The following is a 17,405-nucleotide window of genomic DNA, read 5'->3' on the forward strand; positions in this document are numbered from 1 at the left end:
CTCGGTGCCCGCCCGCGAGGAGCCCCTGAGCTCTCCTCACGGGGGTCCAGCTCCCGTTGTCCCCGAGATCCCGCGTCTCGGGCCCCGCAGGTCCCAGACCCGCCCCGGCCCCTCGACAGCCGCGGCGGCGGGGACGCCCGGGGACGCGGGACGGCTGCGCCATGACGGCCGAGAGCGGGCCGCCGCCGCCGCCGCAGCCGGAGGCGCTGGCGGCCGTGAAGGAGGAGCGCGGCGAGGCGGGGGCCGGGGTCCCGGCGGAGGCGGCGGGGCGCGGCGCGGGCGGGCGGCGGCGCAAGCGCCCCCTGCAGCGCGGGAAGCCGCCCTACAGCTACATTGCGCTCATCGCCATGGCCATCGCGCACGCGCCCGAGCGCCGCCTCACGCTGGGCGGCATCTACAAGTTCATCACCGAGCGCTTCCCCTTCTACCGCGACAACCCCAAAAAGTGGCAGAACAGCATCCGCCACAACCTCACGCTCAACGACTGCTTCCTCAAGATCCCGCGCGAGGCCGGCCGCCCGGGCAAGGGCAACTACTGGGCGCTCGACCCCAACGCCGAGGACATGTTCGAGAGCGGCAGCTTCCTGCGCCGCCGCAAGCGCTTCAAGCGCTCGGACCTCTCCACTTACCCGGCCTACATGCACGACGCGGCGGCCGCCGCCGCTGCAGCCGCCGCCGCCGCCGCCGCCGCCGCCGCCATCTTCCCGGGCGCGATGCCCGCTGCGCGCCCGCCTTACCCCGGCGCCGTCTATGCAGGCTACGCCCCGCCGTCGCTCGCCGCGCCGCCCCCGGTCTACTACCCCGCTGCGTCGCCAGGCCCGTGCCGCGTCTTCGGCCTGGTGCCTGAGCGGCCGCTCAGCCCGGAGCTGGGCCCCGCGCCGTCGGGGCCCGCGGGTTCCTGCGCCTTTGCCTCGGCCGGCGCCCCCGCCTCTACCACCGGCTACCAGCCCGCCGGCTGCGCGGGGGCCCGACCCGCCAACGCCTCTGCCTATGCGGCCGCCTACGCGGGCCCCGACGGCGCGTACCCGCAAGGGGCCGGCAGCGCGCTCTTCGCGGCAGCTGGCCGGTTGGGGGGGCCTGCCTCGCCCCCCGCGGGTGGCAGCAGTGGCGGCGTCGAGACCGCAGTGGACTTCTATGGGCGCACATCACCCGGCCAGTTTGGAGCACTGGGGCCCTGCTACAATCCTGGTGGGCAGCTCGGAGGCGGTAGCGGAGGCGCCTACCATGCTCGCCATGCGGCCGCCTATCCCGGCGCGGTGGATCGGTTCGTGTCCGCCATGTGAGCCGAGCATAAGATGGAAAATTCATAGATACCTCAGCTGGCCACACGAACTAAGTTTCCCCGAGACCTGAGGACAGGACTGGAGAGAGGACCGAATTGAGAGCCACGTGGAAGGGACCCGGTGGGCAGGAGAGGCGCAACCTGCGGGTGCACCGCGTTTACACCCGGTCCGCTTTGTAAATGGGAGGACGTGGGGAGAGGCAGCTTCGGCCTGGGAACTGGGACAAAGGGCCCTTAATGAGGCGAAGCACCAAAGGACACTCCTTTCTGACACTCTTCTGGGGAGGGTCCTTGGCGCTAACAAGGGCGCAATATAGTGTCTACATTAGCATCTAGGACCTGCATTGTGGGGAACCACATAGCTCCACTCTTGCCTGTACTGCGGGAAACTCTGGCCTTTGTACACAGTTTAGCCTCTACTACAATAAAGGCTCCAGTAGGGCCTGCCTTCCCAAGGTGAGGAAGCCGAGTTTGCAAAAGAAGTAGCTTTTTTTTTTTTTTTTTTAATGGGAGAAATCTCTCTGCTTCTGGTTTTCCCTGATTCTGAGAACCAAAGACCTGGCTCTGAGTCTGGAATGTGCCTCAGCTCGGGAGCGTGACCCATGCCCGTAACCCACACCCCAGTCCTCCCATCTGTTAAACTAGAGGGCTGCAAGACTCGACCCCCATATGATCTTTAAGGGCCCCATCATCGTGGATGCTGCCCCGCGTATTTGGCAGCCTCGATGGGCCACCCAGGGCCTCTGAATAGCCACCCAAAGCCTAACCCCATTCTGAGGAATTGGAACAGAGTTCATGGCGAGCATCTAACCTAAAATCACTGGGTTAGCTCCAGGCAGCGATTATATCATAATTTCTTGACTCTTTTGGGCATGATGTGCTGATCACTGCTGGGCGACTGCTGGGTCATAAATGCGCTTGTCCAATGAGGCAGGTAGAAATACGTTTGTCCATTGTCCACTGTTTCTTTTCCAAGCAGCCCTGGACCCAGTGGGCATACTAAAGTTGAAAGACGTGATGGGATTCCTGGGGGGCCTGTTGACGGCTTTCAGTGTGTCCAGCCCCTCTGCCGTACCTCAGCAGCTCCCCATGCAAAAAGGAAAGAGGAGAATTAATTGGAGCGGTCAGTGAAGTAAGCTTTAGAAAGAAACTGGATTTTTAACTTTGTTTGCTTTCTGTTTGTTTCTTTTAAGCAGCAAGCTGACCAAAATCAGAGAAAATCCAATCACTTTTCCACCTTTCTCTCAAGAAATCTTGTCAGTTTTGATTCTAGAGCAAAAATTTCCAGCGTTAAATATTTTGGAGGCTCGGTTCACAGCTTTCAGATAAATCTGAGTGTTCGGATGAAGTGTTTTAATAAAAATCTTTGAGAAAGTGAGTTCTGGCGTGAGAAACTCAGCCTCCTACTGCCTAGCTGACTTGGTAGGGAAGGTGGGGGGTGTGAAAAAGAAGATGGTATGAAAACCATTGGTAATGTTTATTTTTAATTTGGGGGATTGTGCTGTCCTGTTCACAAAGACACATGAATGTGATTCAGTCCAGATAGGTATTTGTCTACACCAGTACTTGCCAATAGAAATATAATGCAAGCCCCATGTGTAATTTAAAACTTTCTGGTAGCTGCATTGATAAAATAAAAAGAACAGGTGAGGTTAACTAATGTATTTAACCCAATCTATCCAAAATGTCATTTCAACATAGAATCAATACAAGAATTGTTGGGATAATTTACTCTTTTTTCCTACTAATTCTTCAAAATCTGGAGTGCATTTGACACTTACAGCTCATCTCGATTTGGACTAGCCACACGCCCAGGGCTCAAGAGCAATGTGTGGCTGGTGGCTACTGTGTGGACAGTACAGGTTTAGATTCTGGTCCTTCCTCACTTCCATGGCAGTAAAGGACCACCGGAGGCAGGAGGTCGCTGGGGCCCTGACCCTGCTGACAGTGGGTCCAGATTCCAGTCCCAGCCCTGTGACCTTGGACTAGTCAGGGGGAGGACTCTTGCAGGTGTGAGATTCAAAGGTTCTCCAAACAGTGCTCCTGGCTGTCCCAGACGGAAGTCAGGACGCATTGCCTAGTTGGCAGTGTGGGGAAATTGAGAGCCCTCTACCCAGGGGTTTTGTCCTTGGCTGGCTGGGAGTAGGTGGTGTATGCAGCCAGTTAGTGTGAGAGTTGATCCTTTATTTTTTGATTACTAAGTCCAGTGCTTTAACAGCGCCATTAGTGTCCTCATTTGTGAAATGGGAATTTGTGACCCCTACCTCACAGGATCCTCCTCAAGTTAAAGGAGAAAAGAAAGGTGAAAAATGCCTTGTAAACTGTAAAGCACTGGGCAAGACGAAAGAAAGGCTTTAAAATAAAAAAGTGCCGCCTTATCCCGAAGCCTCCTGGGACGTCGAGGTAAAGCCCCGGGAACGGGAAAGATGGGGTGGAAAAGCGCTGGCGTCTTCGCCCCCCACCTTCCTTGACAACTTGGGCAAGTGAGATTGTGCCAAAAGCGAGTGTCTGCGCTTCCCGGGAGCGAGAGGATGCTGCGGGGAGGGAACTGGGTGTGTACAGCCGGAGCGGGAGAGACGGGGAGACCCGTGTGGGTTGGGATGAAGGCGCTGAAGACGGAACATCAGCCTTTCGCGGCCTCCTGCCGGCCGGCGACACCGAGCCCGCGCGCCACCGGGCCGGGCCAGAGCGCGCCGCTCGGCTTCAAGCCCAGGCGGGGGCGCGGGCAGGCCCTCCAGTCCGCGTGACTCTAGGATCTTGGGAAGACTGCATAGCCGTGTCTCGGAACATTCCAACGCTAAGAATCCCCAAACCGTGGAACAGGACCTCCCAGTTCCCCATCTGGGGGCTCAGAGACGGGAGGTGCGTTTCTTTTTATTTTTTCTTCCTATTATGAAAACAAAACTCGTTTGCCCCTCTCCGAGCCCTGCAGCCCCAGCGTCGTGCGGGCGCCCCGGGCTGTGGGTAATTGGACGCCTTCTTCCCTAATTGCCCAAGGCTCGTTAGAATTCGCCCCAGAGCTGCAATATTTATTTTCGTTCAAATTAACTTTGCTCGCAATTAAGCTTGGAAAACTCAACAAAAGCAGACTTGGCCCGAGGTCGTTTACTACGAAATGGATTAGGGAACCTTCTTCCTCGATTTAAAGGGAAAGGTTCCCGAGGCCAGCTTTGGGCCAGCGGAGGCCAAGGGCGAGCGGAGGCTGCTCGCGGTGGTTGGCGACGGTGACAGCGTCGGGGAGGGCGTCCTCACCGCAGTGATTCGGGGCCCAAAAGAGAAAGGACGGCCTCAGCGAAATGAATTCCCCTCGGTCTGAGCTGGACTACACAGCCGTGACGTGAAGCCGCTGTGTGTAGCTACAGTTTACCCAGGAAATTCATACACATAATCGCATTTGCTAAGAACCTTGTGAGAATTTTCTTTTATTAAAGGTAATTTTTTCTTATTACAAAATTGGTACATGTTCATTGTCAAAAAATATATATAAAAATACAGGAAAGACATCAAAGGAGCCCAGAGGAAGCCCAGCAAACACCTCAGTGAGTATCTTTTCTAGTTTTCGTTTTTGTTTCGCTTTTCTTTTTCCTATGCAGGAGGCCCGAGTCTTGACTTTGTCACTGAAATGCTGTGAGATCTTGAACAAGTTCCTTCCTGCACTGAGGAGGCCTGGGTTCCACCACATGTAAAGCGAGGTGGCAGGTCCCCTTTCATCCTCACACCCTCCAACTGCTCTTTTTCTGGTCCTTTGAATCCAGGATACACTGCTCCAAGGGCCAGCAGAGGGGCTTCCAGTGGGGGCGTGTCCTTCCCGCCAGTTTGCAGAGATCAGGGCCTTGCAACTCTAAGTGTGGGCCACAGAGCAGCTGCATGGGCATCGGCGGAGCTTGCTAGGAAGGCAGAATCTCAGGCCCTACCCCAGCCTTACGGGGCCAGAGCCTGCATTTCAACACCCTCGGCTGAATCATACGCGCTGGGCAAAGAGGCAGAACTTTGGAGAAGGGAAAAAAGGTTTTATGTTGTTGAGATCAGAGACCCCAGAAGAACCTCCAGGAGCCTCCTATTTCTGACCAAGAACTCCAACCAGGGCTACAGTGCTACCTTGCGGCTCTGGCTGCAAGGGGACAGGGCTGAGCTGGAGCACTTCACCTCCTCCCTTGGGTGTGCTTTCTGAGGCTCGGTGTCCTAGCCCTTAGAATGCATCTCACCTGGTGTTTCCAGCCGTATTTGGAAGCATCTTGAAAGCTGGGGTGCCGAACCCAGGGTGGGAATCCAGGCTCCTGACTCCCACATGAGGCACTTTGGAGACCTCGGGTACTGATCTCTGGGCCCCCCCATGCTGCAGTCATTTGCCAAGTAAATAAACTTAGCCTCTGAGGCCTCAGCTCCAGCCCCAAGTCTGGGATAGTTGGGGATTTAGGAGAAAATAAAGCTTTCTTCTCAGGACACAATAGCCAGCAGGAAGGAGCCCTTGTCTCTGAGTTTGTCTTGCCCGGGGGCGGGGGGGCGGGTCCTCTAGCAGGGCATTTTAAGTGCCCCTGGGATAGCCCAAGATCCCGGGGGCCCTAATGAACCCTGCTCTGCCCCAAATATACGCACTTCTGCAGAGAACTTGATTTCTGCGCTCATTCTGTTCCTGAGAAGTACTGACTCCTGGGTGGGGGTTGGTGTGACAAGGTAACTGGGGAAAAAAATGTCCCTGATGCAAAGCAGTTCACACAGGGGGCACATATCATGAAAAATGGGGCGGAGCCCAGACTGCAGACGTGTTCTTCTCAGGATCACAGAGCAGCGCACTGGGAGAACCAGGGCTCTCATCTCAGTGCGCATATGAGTTCTCAATAATAGGAATAACTAGGAATATGGTGAGTATGTATAGAGCTTCTATAGAAAAAAAGAAGAAGGGGCACATGACTTACCCAAGATCTCATAGCCATAACTGTCAAGCCACACCAGAACCTATGCCTGCCCCCAGGGGAGACTGCATTTGCTTATGTGGAAATGGAAGTAATCAGCTGAGGGGGTGGAGGTGCGGGTTGGGGGTGGAGTGCAGCCTGGGGCCTTCCCTGTTAGAGCCTCCACCGAATGATGGGCAAACTGAACCCGAGACTGGTTAAATAAATAGCTTAGAACTACCTAGAAGGAAAGCAGTGTGGCTAGTGCTTCTCGGCTCAAACGGAGCAGTGAAATAAAAACGGATGGACAGGTGGGATGGAGGGAGGATGGGAGGCCCTTAATGAGCTTGGTGCCTGGTCTCTCCCTGTCCCCACCCTCTCTGCAGCTGTCCTCTTTGCCCAGCTGATCCTCGGCGGGCCCTTGCAGAGCTCCTGGAGTGGCCTTCCCTGCCGCGCCTTGGGAGAGAATGACTGCTCCTGTGGAGTGCCCCTTGCCACCTGCCAGCCCCACAGCCCCTCTTCTGAGAGCCGAGGCTCAGGTTGCCAGCTCAGCCCAGAAGGGTTAACTGGATGCAGAGGCATGCAGTCAGGGAGGCCAGAAGATTAACTGTCAGCCCCTCCCAGGGTGAGGAAGGGATTGGGAAGTGGAATGGGGTGGATCTCAGCGCTGGCGTGGAGCACCAGCTTATCTGCTATCTGAGAACCTGGAGTGGCTTCTCCCAAGGGGGTGGGCAGAGCAGAGCCCTAGCCGTGGTTCTTCAGACACAGACGTTTTTAGCAACCAAGAGGTAAAGTGTGAGAACCACAGCCTCATAGAATCTAGCTTTTGCCTCTGCTCTCAGTCCCCAGCAGCCAGCCAGGGCATTCCCATGGGTGCTCCTGCCTCCTCCCTCCATTCTGCCCCCACTGCCAGCCTCGATTCCTGAAGCCGAGCTCCCATCCTGGGGAAGCAGGCTCCCTGCTGTCTGCAACAGAAAGCCCAAACTCCTCCCCTGGCACTCCCTGTGCCCACCCTCTTTCCAGCCTCATCTCCCACAGCTGCCCTTCCTGCACCCCTAGGCTCCAGCCAACACACCACTTGCTGTTCCCCAGACACCCCTCTGTGCTCCTGTCACCATGAATTGGCTCTGACCATTACCTCTCCAGAAACGCCTAATCCCATCTTGTACCTCCAAGGCCACCAACCCGGTAGGAGGCCCCATCATCTCTCTCCTGGATCACCTCCTAACAGGCTCTCACTCCCTCCACTGCCCCCCTCAGTCCTTCCCCACACATCAGCCTGGGTGTGACCCGGCTCAAGCATCAGTGGGTCATGTCACTCTCAGAGCTCCAGACCCCAGGACCAGGGAGTGAGATTAGGAACACGGCATGTCCGGGAACAGCCCTGTGAAGGATGTCTTATACTATGAGAAAATTATATTAATATGAGCATTTTCAAAGTTTCCCCCTCCTGTGAAAAACTTTCCTTTTACCCTAAATTTTCATCAAAGCCTCATACAACTATTCAACCTTGTGTAAAGTGGGGTCTGCCCACGTTTTCCCTGCACTGGTGCTTAAAGGAAAGAACAGTGTCCTGTTATGGGGACTGGGCACTATCATGTAGAGCTGGGGGCAACCAGATGGAGCATGTGGAGGCCAGTGTACAGTGGGCAACTCTGGACACAAAGAAAACAAGCCACCTTCCTTCTGGCATATTCAAGAAGAAGGTGTGCCAGACTCGGCTAGTTTGCTCCCCCCACTTCTTCTTCGCTCACAAGACCTTGATTTTGTCCAGGTTCCATTTGGACATATGTTTTAGGGGAAGTCTTACCCTTTGGGATGCCCATAGGCTCAGTCTGGACTTGTCTAAGGTAAACATGGTGATCGTTCCATCACTCTTGCCAGTGATTCTTAGAAATGGGCACAGGACACTTCCCAGGCCAATGAGATGTCCAGAAAAGTCTGCTTGGGGCCTCTGGAAAACATTTCTTTGTTCTTAAAAAGAAACAGGGGAAGGGAAACAGCCCTTTTCTTCCTCTGAATGTTGTTTGAGTGTGACTCCTGGAAGTGTGGCAGCCATGATGAACCCAGACCAAGCCAGCCTAAGGGAACAAACCAACCAGCTGAGGATGGCAGAGCAGAAAGGGGGAAGAACCTGGGTGCCTGGTGACGTCACAGAGCTGCTGAAAGAATCACCCTTGGAACGATTCATTATACCTGTGGGCACCTATTATTAGAGATAACAAATGTCCTCCAAGTGTAAGCTTCTTTTCTTGGGCTTTCTGTTACTTGCAGCCAAATGCATCCTAACTCATACAGGAGGTGACCCTTACAGGGCAGGAAAAAAATTGATTCTTGGTTTATTCCCTTTGAGATTTCCTTTGCCATTCTTATAAACAAACGTGCAGCTGAAAAGTTATCTAGTCCCACCCCTCATTTTACAGAAGAAGAAACCAAGGACCAGGGAAGGCAACTTTCCACGGATGCACAGTGAGCTGACATCTTAGACGGGGGTCCAGGGCTGTCTCACCGCACCATTGCTCTCTCCCAGCTTCAGCAGCTCAGCTGGCTCACCAGAATCCTCACATTACAGGAGAGTGGCTGTGTTCAGGGCGTACCGAGCACTGCCACATATGTTATCCTTTGGATCCTCACAATTACCCTGGGAAGCAGCAGGTTTCAGCTGCATTTTTTCAGATGAGGGAACTGAGGTCCAAGAAGAGAGGACAGGCTCAAGGTCACATGACCTTTGCATAGGAGGGACTCACCCCAGGTGTAACAAAGTCCACAACAAAATGAATCAGACACGTGAGGCTGTTTCCTCCCTGGACATAGGAATCCAGAGACCTGCGTGTTTGACTGGAGCTCCAGGGATCTCCTCCTTGGGCCTCTGAGTAGGGTGGACACTTCACACTCCCCTGACTTATCTCCACAGGACAAGTGAGGCCTAAAGATAGTGTCTGGGAAGTGTGTGGACCAGCTTGCTTCAGATCCTACAAAGTAGGATGGTTAGTGCCAAAGCTGAAGGGGACTGGCTGTTGCTTAAAATGAGCCCTACTATTGAGGGTCGGTGCTGCCCGTTACCCAGCCCTGACCCTCCCAGCTTCAGCCAGCATCAGTCCCACCAAGGCAAAAGCTGCAGGAGCAGGCCCGTGGTTTACAGAACACCTGGGAGAGGCTGTGGGCAGCTGGGTAATTTCCAAATTAATTGTAGGAGAAACCTAACAAAACAATCTGCAGGCTAAGCGTCCCGGGAGCTCTGCCGTGAGGCTGACAGCCTGGAATTCAGCAAGTACAATACCGCCGACCACAGACGGGAAGGCCCTTCCTCCTGTGGGGAGGAGGGCTGACTTCCTTCCAACAGGGGCCCGCCTGGGCCTGCAGCCGGCCCCATAGAAGAGCAAAACCCCAGAACTGAAACAGTCTTTCCACCCAAATCCCAAACTGCAATTAACATAAACAGCTTTCCCGAAACACCACTGCAAGGTTGGCTGGCCCCCTGCGTTATATCCCCTGGCAAACACCTTATTTCTTAGCAAGAGGCCTCATTTTGAAGACTTCCTCCTGAATTCATCCTCAGGAAACCTGGGCTGCCCCCTCTGCCTCCTGCAGACTACACATGCTTGCACAAAATGAACGTGGAGTCTAGGATATATTATTAATAATGGCCAAATCTTACCTTTGTTGGTACTTTCCTGTTTTCCAAGAGGCTGCCTGCCTTCATCAGAATACCACTGGCTCGAGGCCTGGCTCCGGTACCTGGGTAAGTCTCAGCCTCAACTTCCCCAGCAACAAAATGGGTACAACACTACCTTCGGTCTCCAGTGCCCATCACAATGGTTAACATTCAGGGAGCCATGTGGCAGGAGCTTTTCAGTCTCCACAAACTACCCTGGGAGGTAGTGACCTTCAACTAGGAAATGGTGGGAGCAGAGTTGGAAGCTGGGCAGTCTGAGTGACAACACTTCACACTGTGAGGCTCTTGCTTCCCAGAGAGGCACTAGGCTGGGAGTCAAAAGACTCAGGACCTCACCCCTCCACAGCCACTAACTTTCCACGGGTCCTTGGGTGAGCCCCTTGCCTTCAGTAGTCTCATCTGTACACTGGGCAGATGTGTGTGGCTGGGGGCAATCAGATGGCCTCCAGTGTCCCTTTAGCATAGCATTTGGTGAGTCTGAGTCCGCCTCCTGAACTTGAACATGAGGATGGAATAGCATAATATGAAAGTCTTTGTAAATTAGCGTCAGAGTTTATTTCCAAGCCCTTCCATGTCATTATCTCATGAAGTCCTCAAAACAACCCCAAAGTGAGTGAGATGGGGGAGGTTTTACTGTGCGCTTCTTTATAGCACATAGAACTGAAGCCCAAAGAGGGGCCACCAGCAGGTAGGGTGGAGCCCACACCAGACTCATGACGCCAGGCCCTGACCCGGTGCTCTTGCTGTTACACTGTATGAATTTTTGCCAATGAATGGATACCCGCAGCACATTACCACCCAGGCATGATGCTGCCTGACTCATGCCTTGCCTGCAGTGGGTGCTCACAGCATGCAGACCTGGGAAAAAGTGGCTGGGTAGCAAGAAGCATGAGAGTCAAGCCCCACCTTGGTTACTCAGCCTGGGTCCAGGGGGGCTTAGAATTAGCACCAACCCAGATCTGGAACAAATCTTATAGGATGCTCAGACCCAGGGTGCCCAGGGATAGTCTTCTCTCTGTCCACAATCTATTATGTTCACCTTCCAGGTGGAGCACTGATGGTTGTCCCAGGCCTGATGTGCCTTATACCCCTTATGTCCCTCCTGCCTGCTCCATATAGTCACACAGGGTGGTGGCAGCTTCTGACATGGCTCCCAATGACCCCCTCCTCCTGGAATTCATAGCCTGTGTGATCCCCTTCCATTGAGTGTGGGCTGGACCTAGTGACTTGCTTCTAATGAACAGGATATGGCAAAAGTGATAGGATGTCCCTTCCGTGATTAGGTTACAAGAGCCTGAGACTTCCATCTTGCTGGCACTCTCTTTCATTTGCTCTAATGAAGCAGGCTGCCATGGTGTGAGATGCTGTATGAAGAGGCCCAGGTGGTAAGGAACCAAGGGACTTAGGAGGAACTGAGACCTTAGTCCAACAGCCCATGAAGAAGGAATCCTGCTGGCAACCACGTGAGGGAGCTAGGCAGCAGATCTCCTCAGTCACGCCTTGAGATGACTGCAGGCTTGTGAGAGGCCCTGAAGCAGAGGACCAGAGGAACTGAGATAATAAATGTTGTTTTGAGCCACTAAGTTTTGGGGTCATTTGTTATGCAGCAGTAGATGACTGACACATGCTTACACCACAGTGTCTGGCCGGAAGAAACACACACACACATACACACAGAGGGATGCCTCTTCCCCTTGTGGCAGAAGATTTGGGTCTTTCTGGTCAGCAGAGACTTGTTGAGGAGACTCTGAAGCCTGGGGATCCCCCCAGCTTTGTGCACTCCTAACACTCAGAGAGAGCAAAGAGACTGGGAACTTCCCCCTGCCCCACCAAGATAACAGAGGGAAGGGGGCCAGGGGAACTGAGCCCCAAGGAGCCTAGGCCTATGCTTAGGACCCCTGGGTACCCAGCCAAGTGAAACTGAGTGTCACTTCACTACTTCCACGGAGAGGATCCAAGTTTCACAGTATCCAAATCCACCTTGTAGCCTTTGAAAATATGACTACGTGCAGTGCCAATAAATGTAGATCCAATCCACTCTCTTTTGGCTTTTAAGTCTGACATTAAGATTCGAATTATCTGCTCCCGAAAGGAAGTGAGTAACATGCATTACAACCCCAAGTGAGAGGCTTACCTTCGGACACCTCAGCCAAGTCCCACGTGAGCTGAGATCTCAGAATCTCGCCCACGACTCTGTTCCAAGCTGTGTTGGGACACTGTTTGAGAGAGAAGCCATGTTCCCTAACATTCCCTTCTTCTGAAAATTGACAGCAAATACTCCAAGGGAAATCCAGAAACTACCTGACCCCGTGGCTCTTTCTGACTAAGCCACAGAGAAATTAGGCAAGACCTATCATATTTTCTTTTTCAAAAGATTGGCACCTGAGCTAACATCTGTTGCCAATCTTCCTTTTTTTTTTTTTCCTTCTTCTTCTCCCCAAAGCCCCTCAGCACGTAGCCGTATATTCTAGTTGTGAGTGCCTCTGGTTGTGCTATATGGGACCCTGCCCCAGCATGACCTGATGAGCGGTGCCATGTCCATGCCCAGGATCTGAACTGGTGAAACCCTGGGCCACCGAAGCAGAGCGTGCAAACTTCACCACTTGGCCACGGGGCCGGCCCCAAGACCTATCATATGTTTAAGCAGGGCTGTGAGTTTCAAAAACAAACAGCACATGGACCAGCTAGGGAAGCCAGGATGGGTAGCAGCGTGTGCAAAGACAGCTTAACCAATGCTGTGCTCAGTGAGTCAGGAGTGTCATAGGGCGGCCATACACAAGAATTTTATTCGAGGCTGCCTTAAAAGAGTACAGTGCTCAGAGCGACGAGGTGATGGCCTTGCCTGACTTTACCCTGCTCAGGGTGCCCTTTAACTTCACATTGTTTGGGGGACATTGGTTAACTGAAGGTATCATGAGAAGACAATCAGGATGGCGAAGGGGCTGCAGCCTGTGTCCTGGGAGGAGCAGCTGGAAGCATTAGGCTTGTGTAGCCTGAAGAAAGTCAGGCTGCAGCACAATTCCCTTTCTTCACGTCTCTGAGAGTTTCCAGGACAGAGATGAAGGAAGGGGGATGTGTAGAGAGGATCAACTCCGAATAACTGAGCAGTAACAGACATGTATTGGAAGGCTGTGGATAGTTCACAGAACTGAAGGGAAAGCTGAGGAATCAGGGCTTGAAAAGGACAGAATTCAGGACAGCAGCAAAGAACTAGTGACGAGCTCTTCTGAGTGCCACTGTCAGGATGAATCAGGTTGTCAGTCACTGAGTCACTGAACTCACAATTCAAATGCCAGGGAGACTGCCTGACTGATCTCTCTGGTCTCACATACCCATCTTGGCTAGCAGGGAGCAGAGTCCATTGACCAACAGACAGTCCGATCGTGACCATATCCACTGTTATTCGGAGTTGTATTCTGTTGCTTGCAACCAAAGCAGTCTGATTGACAGTGCAGTGGGAAGGGCTGCGCCACCTTGTCCTCCTTGGGGTGCCACCAGAGCACCTGTTGGAGGCTGGGCGTGGAACTAGGAAATGTGTATGTGGATGAGTCGTTGGTGAGTACCTGATAACGCAGGGACTCAGGGCTGGAAGAGTCTTCAGAAGTTATTTGGACCCAATCCTGACCAAGGGGGTGACTTCCAGAAAGCAAAATCAGGAAGATGTTATCAAAAGCAAAAGATGCTGTGCTGGCGTAATCAAGGGATCCGTATCTTGCTTTCGCGAGGATAAGTCTGCAGGACTTGTCAAGGGGACTCTAAAATCTGTTCTTCCAGTTATATCTCAATGAAGCTGGAAAAATAAATAAATAAAATAATTTAATTTAATTTAAAAATAAAATAGAAATCGGGGCTGGCCCCGTGGCCGAGTGGTTAAGCTTGCGCACTCCGCTGCAGGCGGCCCAGTGTTTCGTTGGTTCGAATCCTGGGCGCGGACATGGCACTGCTCGTCAGACCACGCTGAGGCAGCGTCCCACATACCACAACTAGAAGAACCCACAACGAAGAATATACAACTATGTACCGGGGGGCTTTGGGGAGAAAAAGGAAATAATAAAATCTTTAAAAAAATAAAATAATAAAATAAAATAGAAATCTGTTTCTCCAACCTTTTCCATTGTAATGAGAGTAATTATTTCCCTGAACCTACAGAAGGCACACAAACTATGTCAGGTCAAGATCTTAGATAACACTGACACTTTGAGATGTGGGTACAGACATCTTGGAGGAAAAAGCCCTGGAAATTGTTTCTATCAGCAGCAAGGACCAAATACCCTTAAAGAACTTTCTAACTTTCTAATGGAAACAACTGAAATATGTGGATAAAATATATTTTAAAATGCATTGCTGAGCAGGCAAGAAAGTTTTTTAAAAAAATCCACAGATGCCCAATGTGAAAGGAAAGCAGGAATTCTGGGCGGTGAGCAAGCCCTAAAGGCAGCTCAAGCCCTGAGCTTTTGCCAAATTCCAGAGGCCCAGAGCTCTTCTGTGGGCTTCCTGAGGTACAGCAGACAAGAGATAAAATCTAGGGCCTGTTCTGGGTTGAGAATGTACAAGAAGACTCCACAAAAGTCGAGATTCCTAAGGTATATGCACTCAGGGTAAGGGTGAATGAAAATAAATGCATTTTCTTTTTGCCTCTTCTATCCCAGAGTTTGAGCTGAGGAAGATGTTAAACTGAAAATGCCAAAGGGCACTGACCAAAAGGCCCCCCAGAACGCTGCTCTCCTTTACCAACAAGCAGGAAAGGGGCAGCCTAGCAGGACTGCTCTCCTCCAGCCGAACCCCACGGAAAAGTTGTGACCCCATCCACACCCACAGCAAAAGACCCAGTGGGGAGCCTGGACCCCACCACAGGCTGTTGTGATCAACTCAGGGATGGTCCTCAAAGACATCCAGGTCACAATCCCTGGAACCTATAAGTGTTACCTTACAGTGAAAGGCTCGCTGCAGATGTGATTAAGTTAAAAATCCTGAGATAGAAAGATTATTCTGGATTGTCCAAGTAGGCCCCAAATACAGTCACCAATGTCATTATAAGAGGGAGATTTAACACAGAAATAGGAGATGTGATGACAAAAGCAAGAGTTTGAAGTGACGTGGCCATGAGTCAAGGAATACTAACAGCGTCTAGAAGTTGAAAGAAACGAAGAACAGATTTTCCCCTGGAGGTTCCAGAAGGCCAGCCTTGCAACACCTTGATTTCAGCCCAGTGTAACTGATTTCAGACTTCTGGCTTCCAGAACTGTGAGAGAAAAAAAAACACGTGGTGTTTTAGGCCACTTACTTTGTAGTAACATGGTTTAACAGCTGTAGGAAACTGATATAGCTGTCTACAAGAAACTCACTTCTAATATAGCAACATAGGCAAGTTGAAAGTAAAAGGATCAAAATACATACCATGCAAACATTAATACCATGCAAACATTAACCAAAAGAAAACAGGAGGGCTATATTAATATTATATAAAGTAGACTTCAGAGCAAAGAAAATTGCTATGAACAGAGACTGACATTACATAATGACAAAAAGATAAGTCCACCAAGAACACTTAGCAATCCTAAATGTGCATGCACCAAACAACAGAGCCACAAAATATGTGAAGCAAAATTGATGAACTGAAAGGAGAAAGAGACAAATTCACATAATTGGAGAACATCCCTCTCTCGATAATTGATAGAACAACTACACAGAAAATCAGCAAGGACACAGAACAACTCAATGATATCATGAAACAACAGGATCTAATCAACATTTGTAGACCGCTGTACCCAACGACAGCAGAATACACATGCTTTTCAAACGCCTGTGGGACATGTACCAGAACAGACCACGTTCTGGGCCATAAACAAACCTTAACAAATTTAAGAGAATTGAAATCATACAGAATGAGCTCTCCAAAGTTCTCTGAGAAAGAAAACAGGAAGATCTCTAAACACTTGGAAACTACATAGCACACTTCTAAATAGTCAATGGGTGGAAGACAAAGTCTCAGGGAAAGTTTTTTCCAAACTGTGGAAGTGAATGAAAATGAAAATATGACTTATCAAAAGTTGCGGGACACAGCAAAAGTAGTGCTTAGAAGGAAATCTATAGCACTAAATGCATACATTGGAAAAAGAGGAAAAGTCTCAAATCAATAACCTAAGCTCCCACTTCAAGAAGGTAAAAAAGGAACAAAATAAACCCAAAGTGAATAGAAGGAAGAAAATAATAAAGATAAGAGCAGAAGTCATTGAGATTGAAAACAGAAAAACAGAGAAAATCAAGAAAACAAAGAGCTGGCTCTTGAAACGATGAATAAAATTGACAAATCTCTATGAAAACTGATCAAGGAAGAAAAGAGAAAAGACACAAATCACCAGGATCAGGAATTAAGTGGAGGATATCACTACAGACCCCAGAGACATCAAAAGGATAATACGAGAATTCTACAAACAACTCAAAACACATAAATTTGACAACTTAGATAAAATGGACCAATTCCTCAGAAAACAAAAACCACCACAACTCACCCAACATAAAGTAGACCACGTGAATAGCCTTATCACTGTGAAAGAAACTGAATTAGTAATATTTTTGAACTCCCAAAAAAGAAATTTCCAGGCCCAAATGATTTTGCTGGAGAATTCTACCAAATTTTTAAAGAATTAACACCAATTACATAATATCTTCCAAAAAATAAAAGTAGAAGGACTATGTCCCAATTCATTTTATGAAGCTAGTATTACCCTGATACCAAAATCAGATAAAGGTCGTACCAAAAAACAACAAACTACAGAACACTGTTCCTCATAAAAATAGACAGAAAAGTCTTTCATAAAATATTAGCAAATAGAATTTAGCAATATATGAAAAGAATTATACACCACGACAAATCAGAGTTTATTTCAGAGATGCAAGGCTAGTTCAATAGTCCAAAATTAATCATTGTAATCCACCGTATGGACAGGCTAAAGAGGAAAAAAATCATAATCATATCAATCAATGTAGAAAAAGCGTTTGACAAAATTAACCCCCATTCATGATAAAAACTCTCGAAAAATAGCAACAGAGGGGAACTTCCTCAACTTGATAAAGAATATCTACCAAAAACCTTCAGCTAACGTTATACTTAATGGTGAAAGACTGAACGTTTTTCCCAAAGATCAAGATCAAGGCAAGGATGTCCATTCACATCACTCTTATTCAACACAGTACTAGAAGCTTAGCCAGTGCGAAAAGGCAAGAAAATAAATTAAAAGGCATACAGGCTGGAAAAGAAGAAATAAAACTGTCTCTATTTTCAGATAACATGATTATCTACATTGAAAATCCCAAGGACTCTACCAAAAGAAGCTCCTAGAGCTAATAAGTGAGTCCAACAAGGTCACAGGACACAAGATAAACATACAAAAAATTACACTTCTATGTGCAATGAAAATGTGGACATCAAAATTAAAAATAAAATACCATTTACAATCGCTCAAGAAAAACTTAGATGTAAATCTAACAAAACATGTAAAGAACTTGTGTGCTGAAAACTATAAAATGCTGATGAAAGAAATCAAAGAAAATC

General features: G+C 50.1%; 1 protein-coding gene across 1 annotated transcript; it reads left to right on the top strand.

The window, feature by feature from the left end:
• Window positions 1–31: 31 nt before the first annotated feature.
• Window positions 32–2,660, top strand: FOXE1 (forkhead box E1). The gene has a single exon (XM_023629714.2). The coding sequence runs from the start codon at window positions 162–164 to the stop codon at window positions 1,281–1,283; it is 1,122 nt and encodes a 373-aa protein (XP_023485482.2). The 5' UTR covers window positions 32–161; the 3' UTR covers window positions 1,284–2,660.
• The last annotated feature ends 14,745 nt before the right edge of the window (window positions 2,661–17,405 follow it).

Source organism: Equus caballus, chromosome 25 (genome assembly GCF_041296265.1).
Source record: "Equus caballus isolate H_3958 breed thoroughbred chromosome 25, TB-T2T, whole genome shotgun sequence".
In the NCBI taxonomy this organism is placed as follows: Eukaryota; Metazoa; Chordata; class Mammalia; order Perissodactyla; family Equidae; genus Equus; species Equus caballus.

What these genes read in the sequence shown, in the direction of transcription:
- FOXE1 (XM_023629714.2), top strand. Translation starts at nt 162, where the DNA reads ATGACGGCCGAGAGCGGGCCGCCGCCGCCGCCGCAGCCGGAGGCGCTG.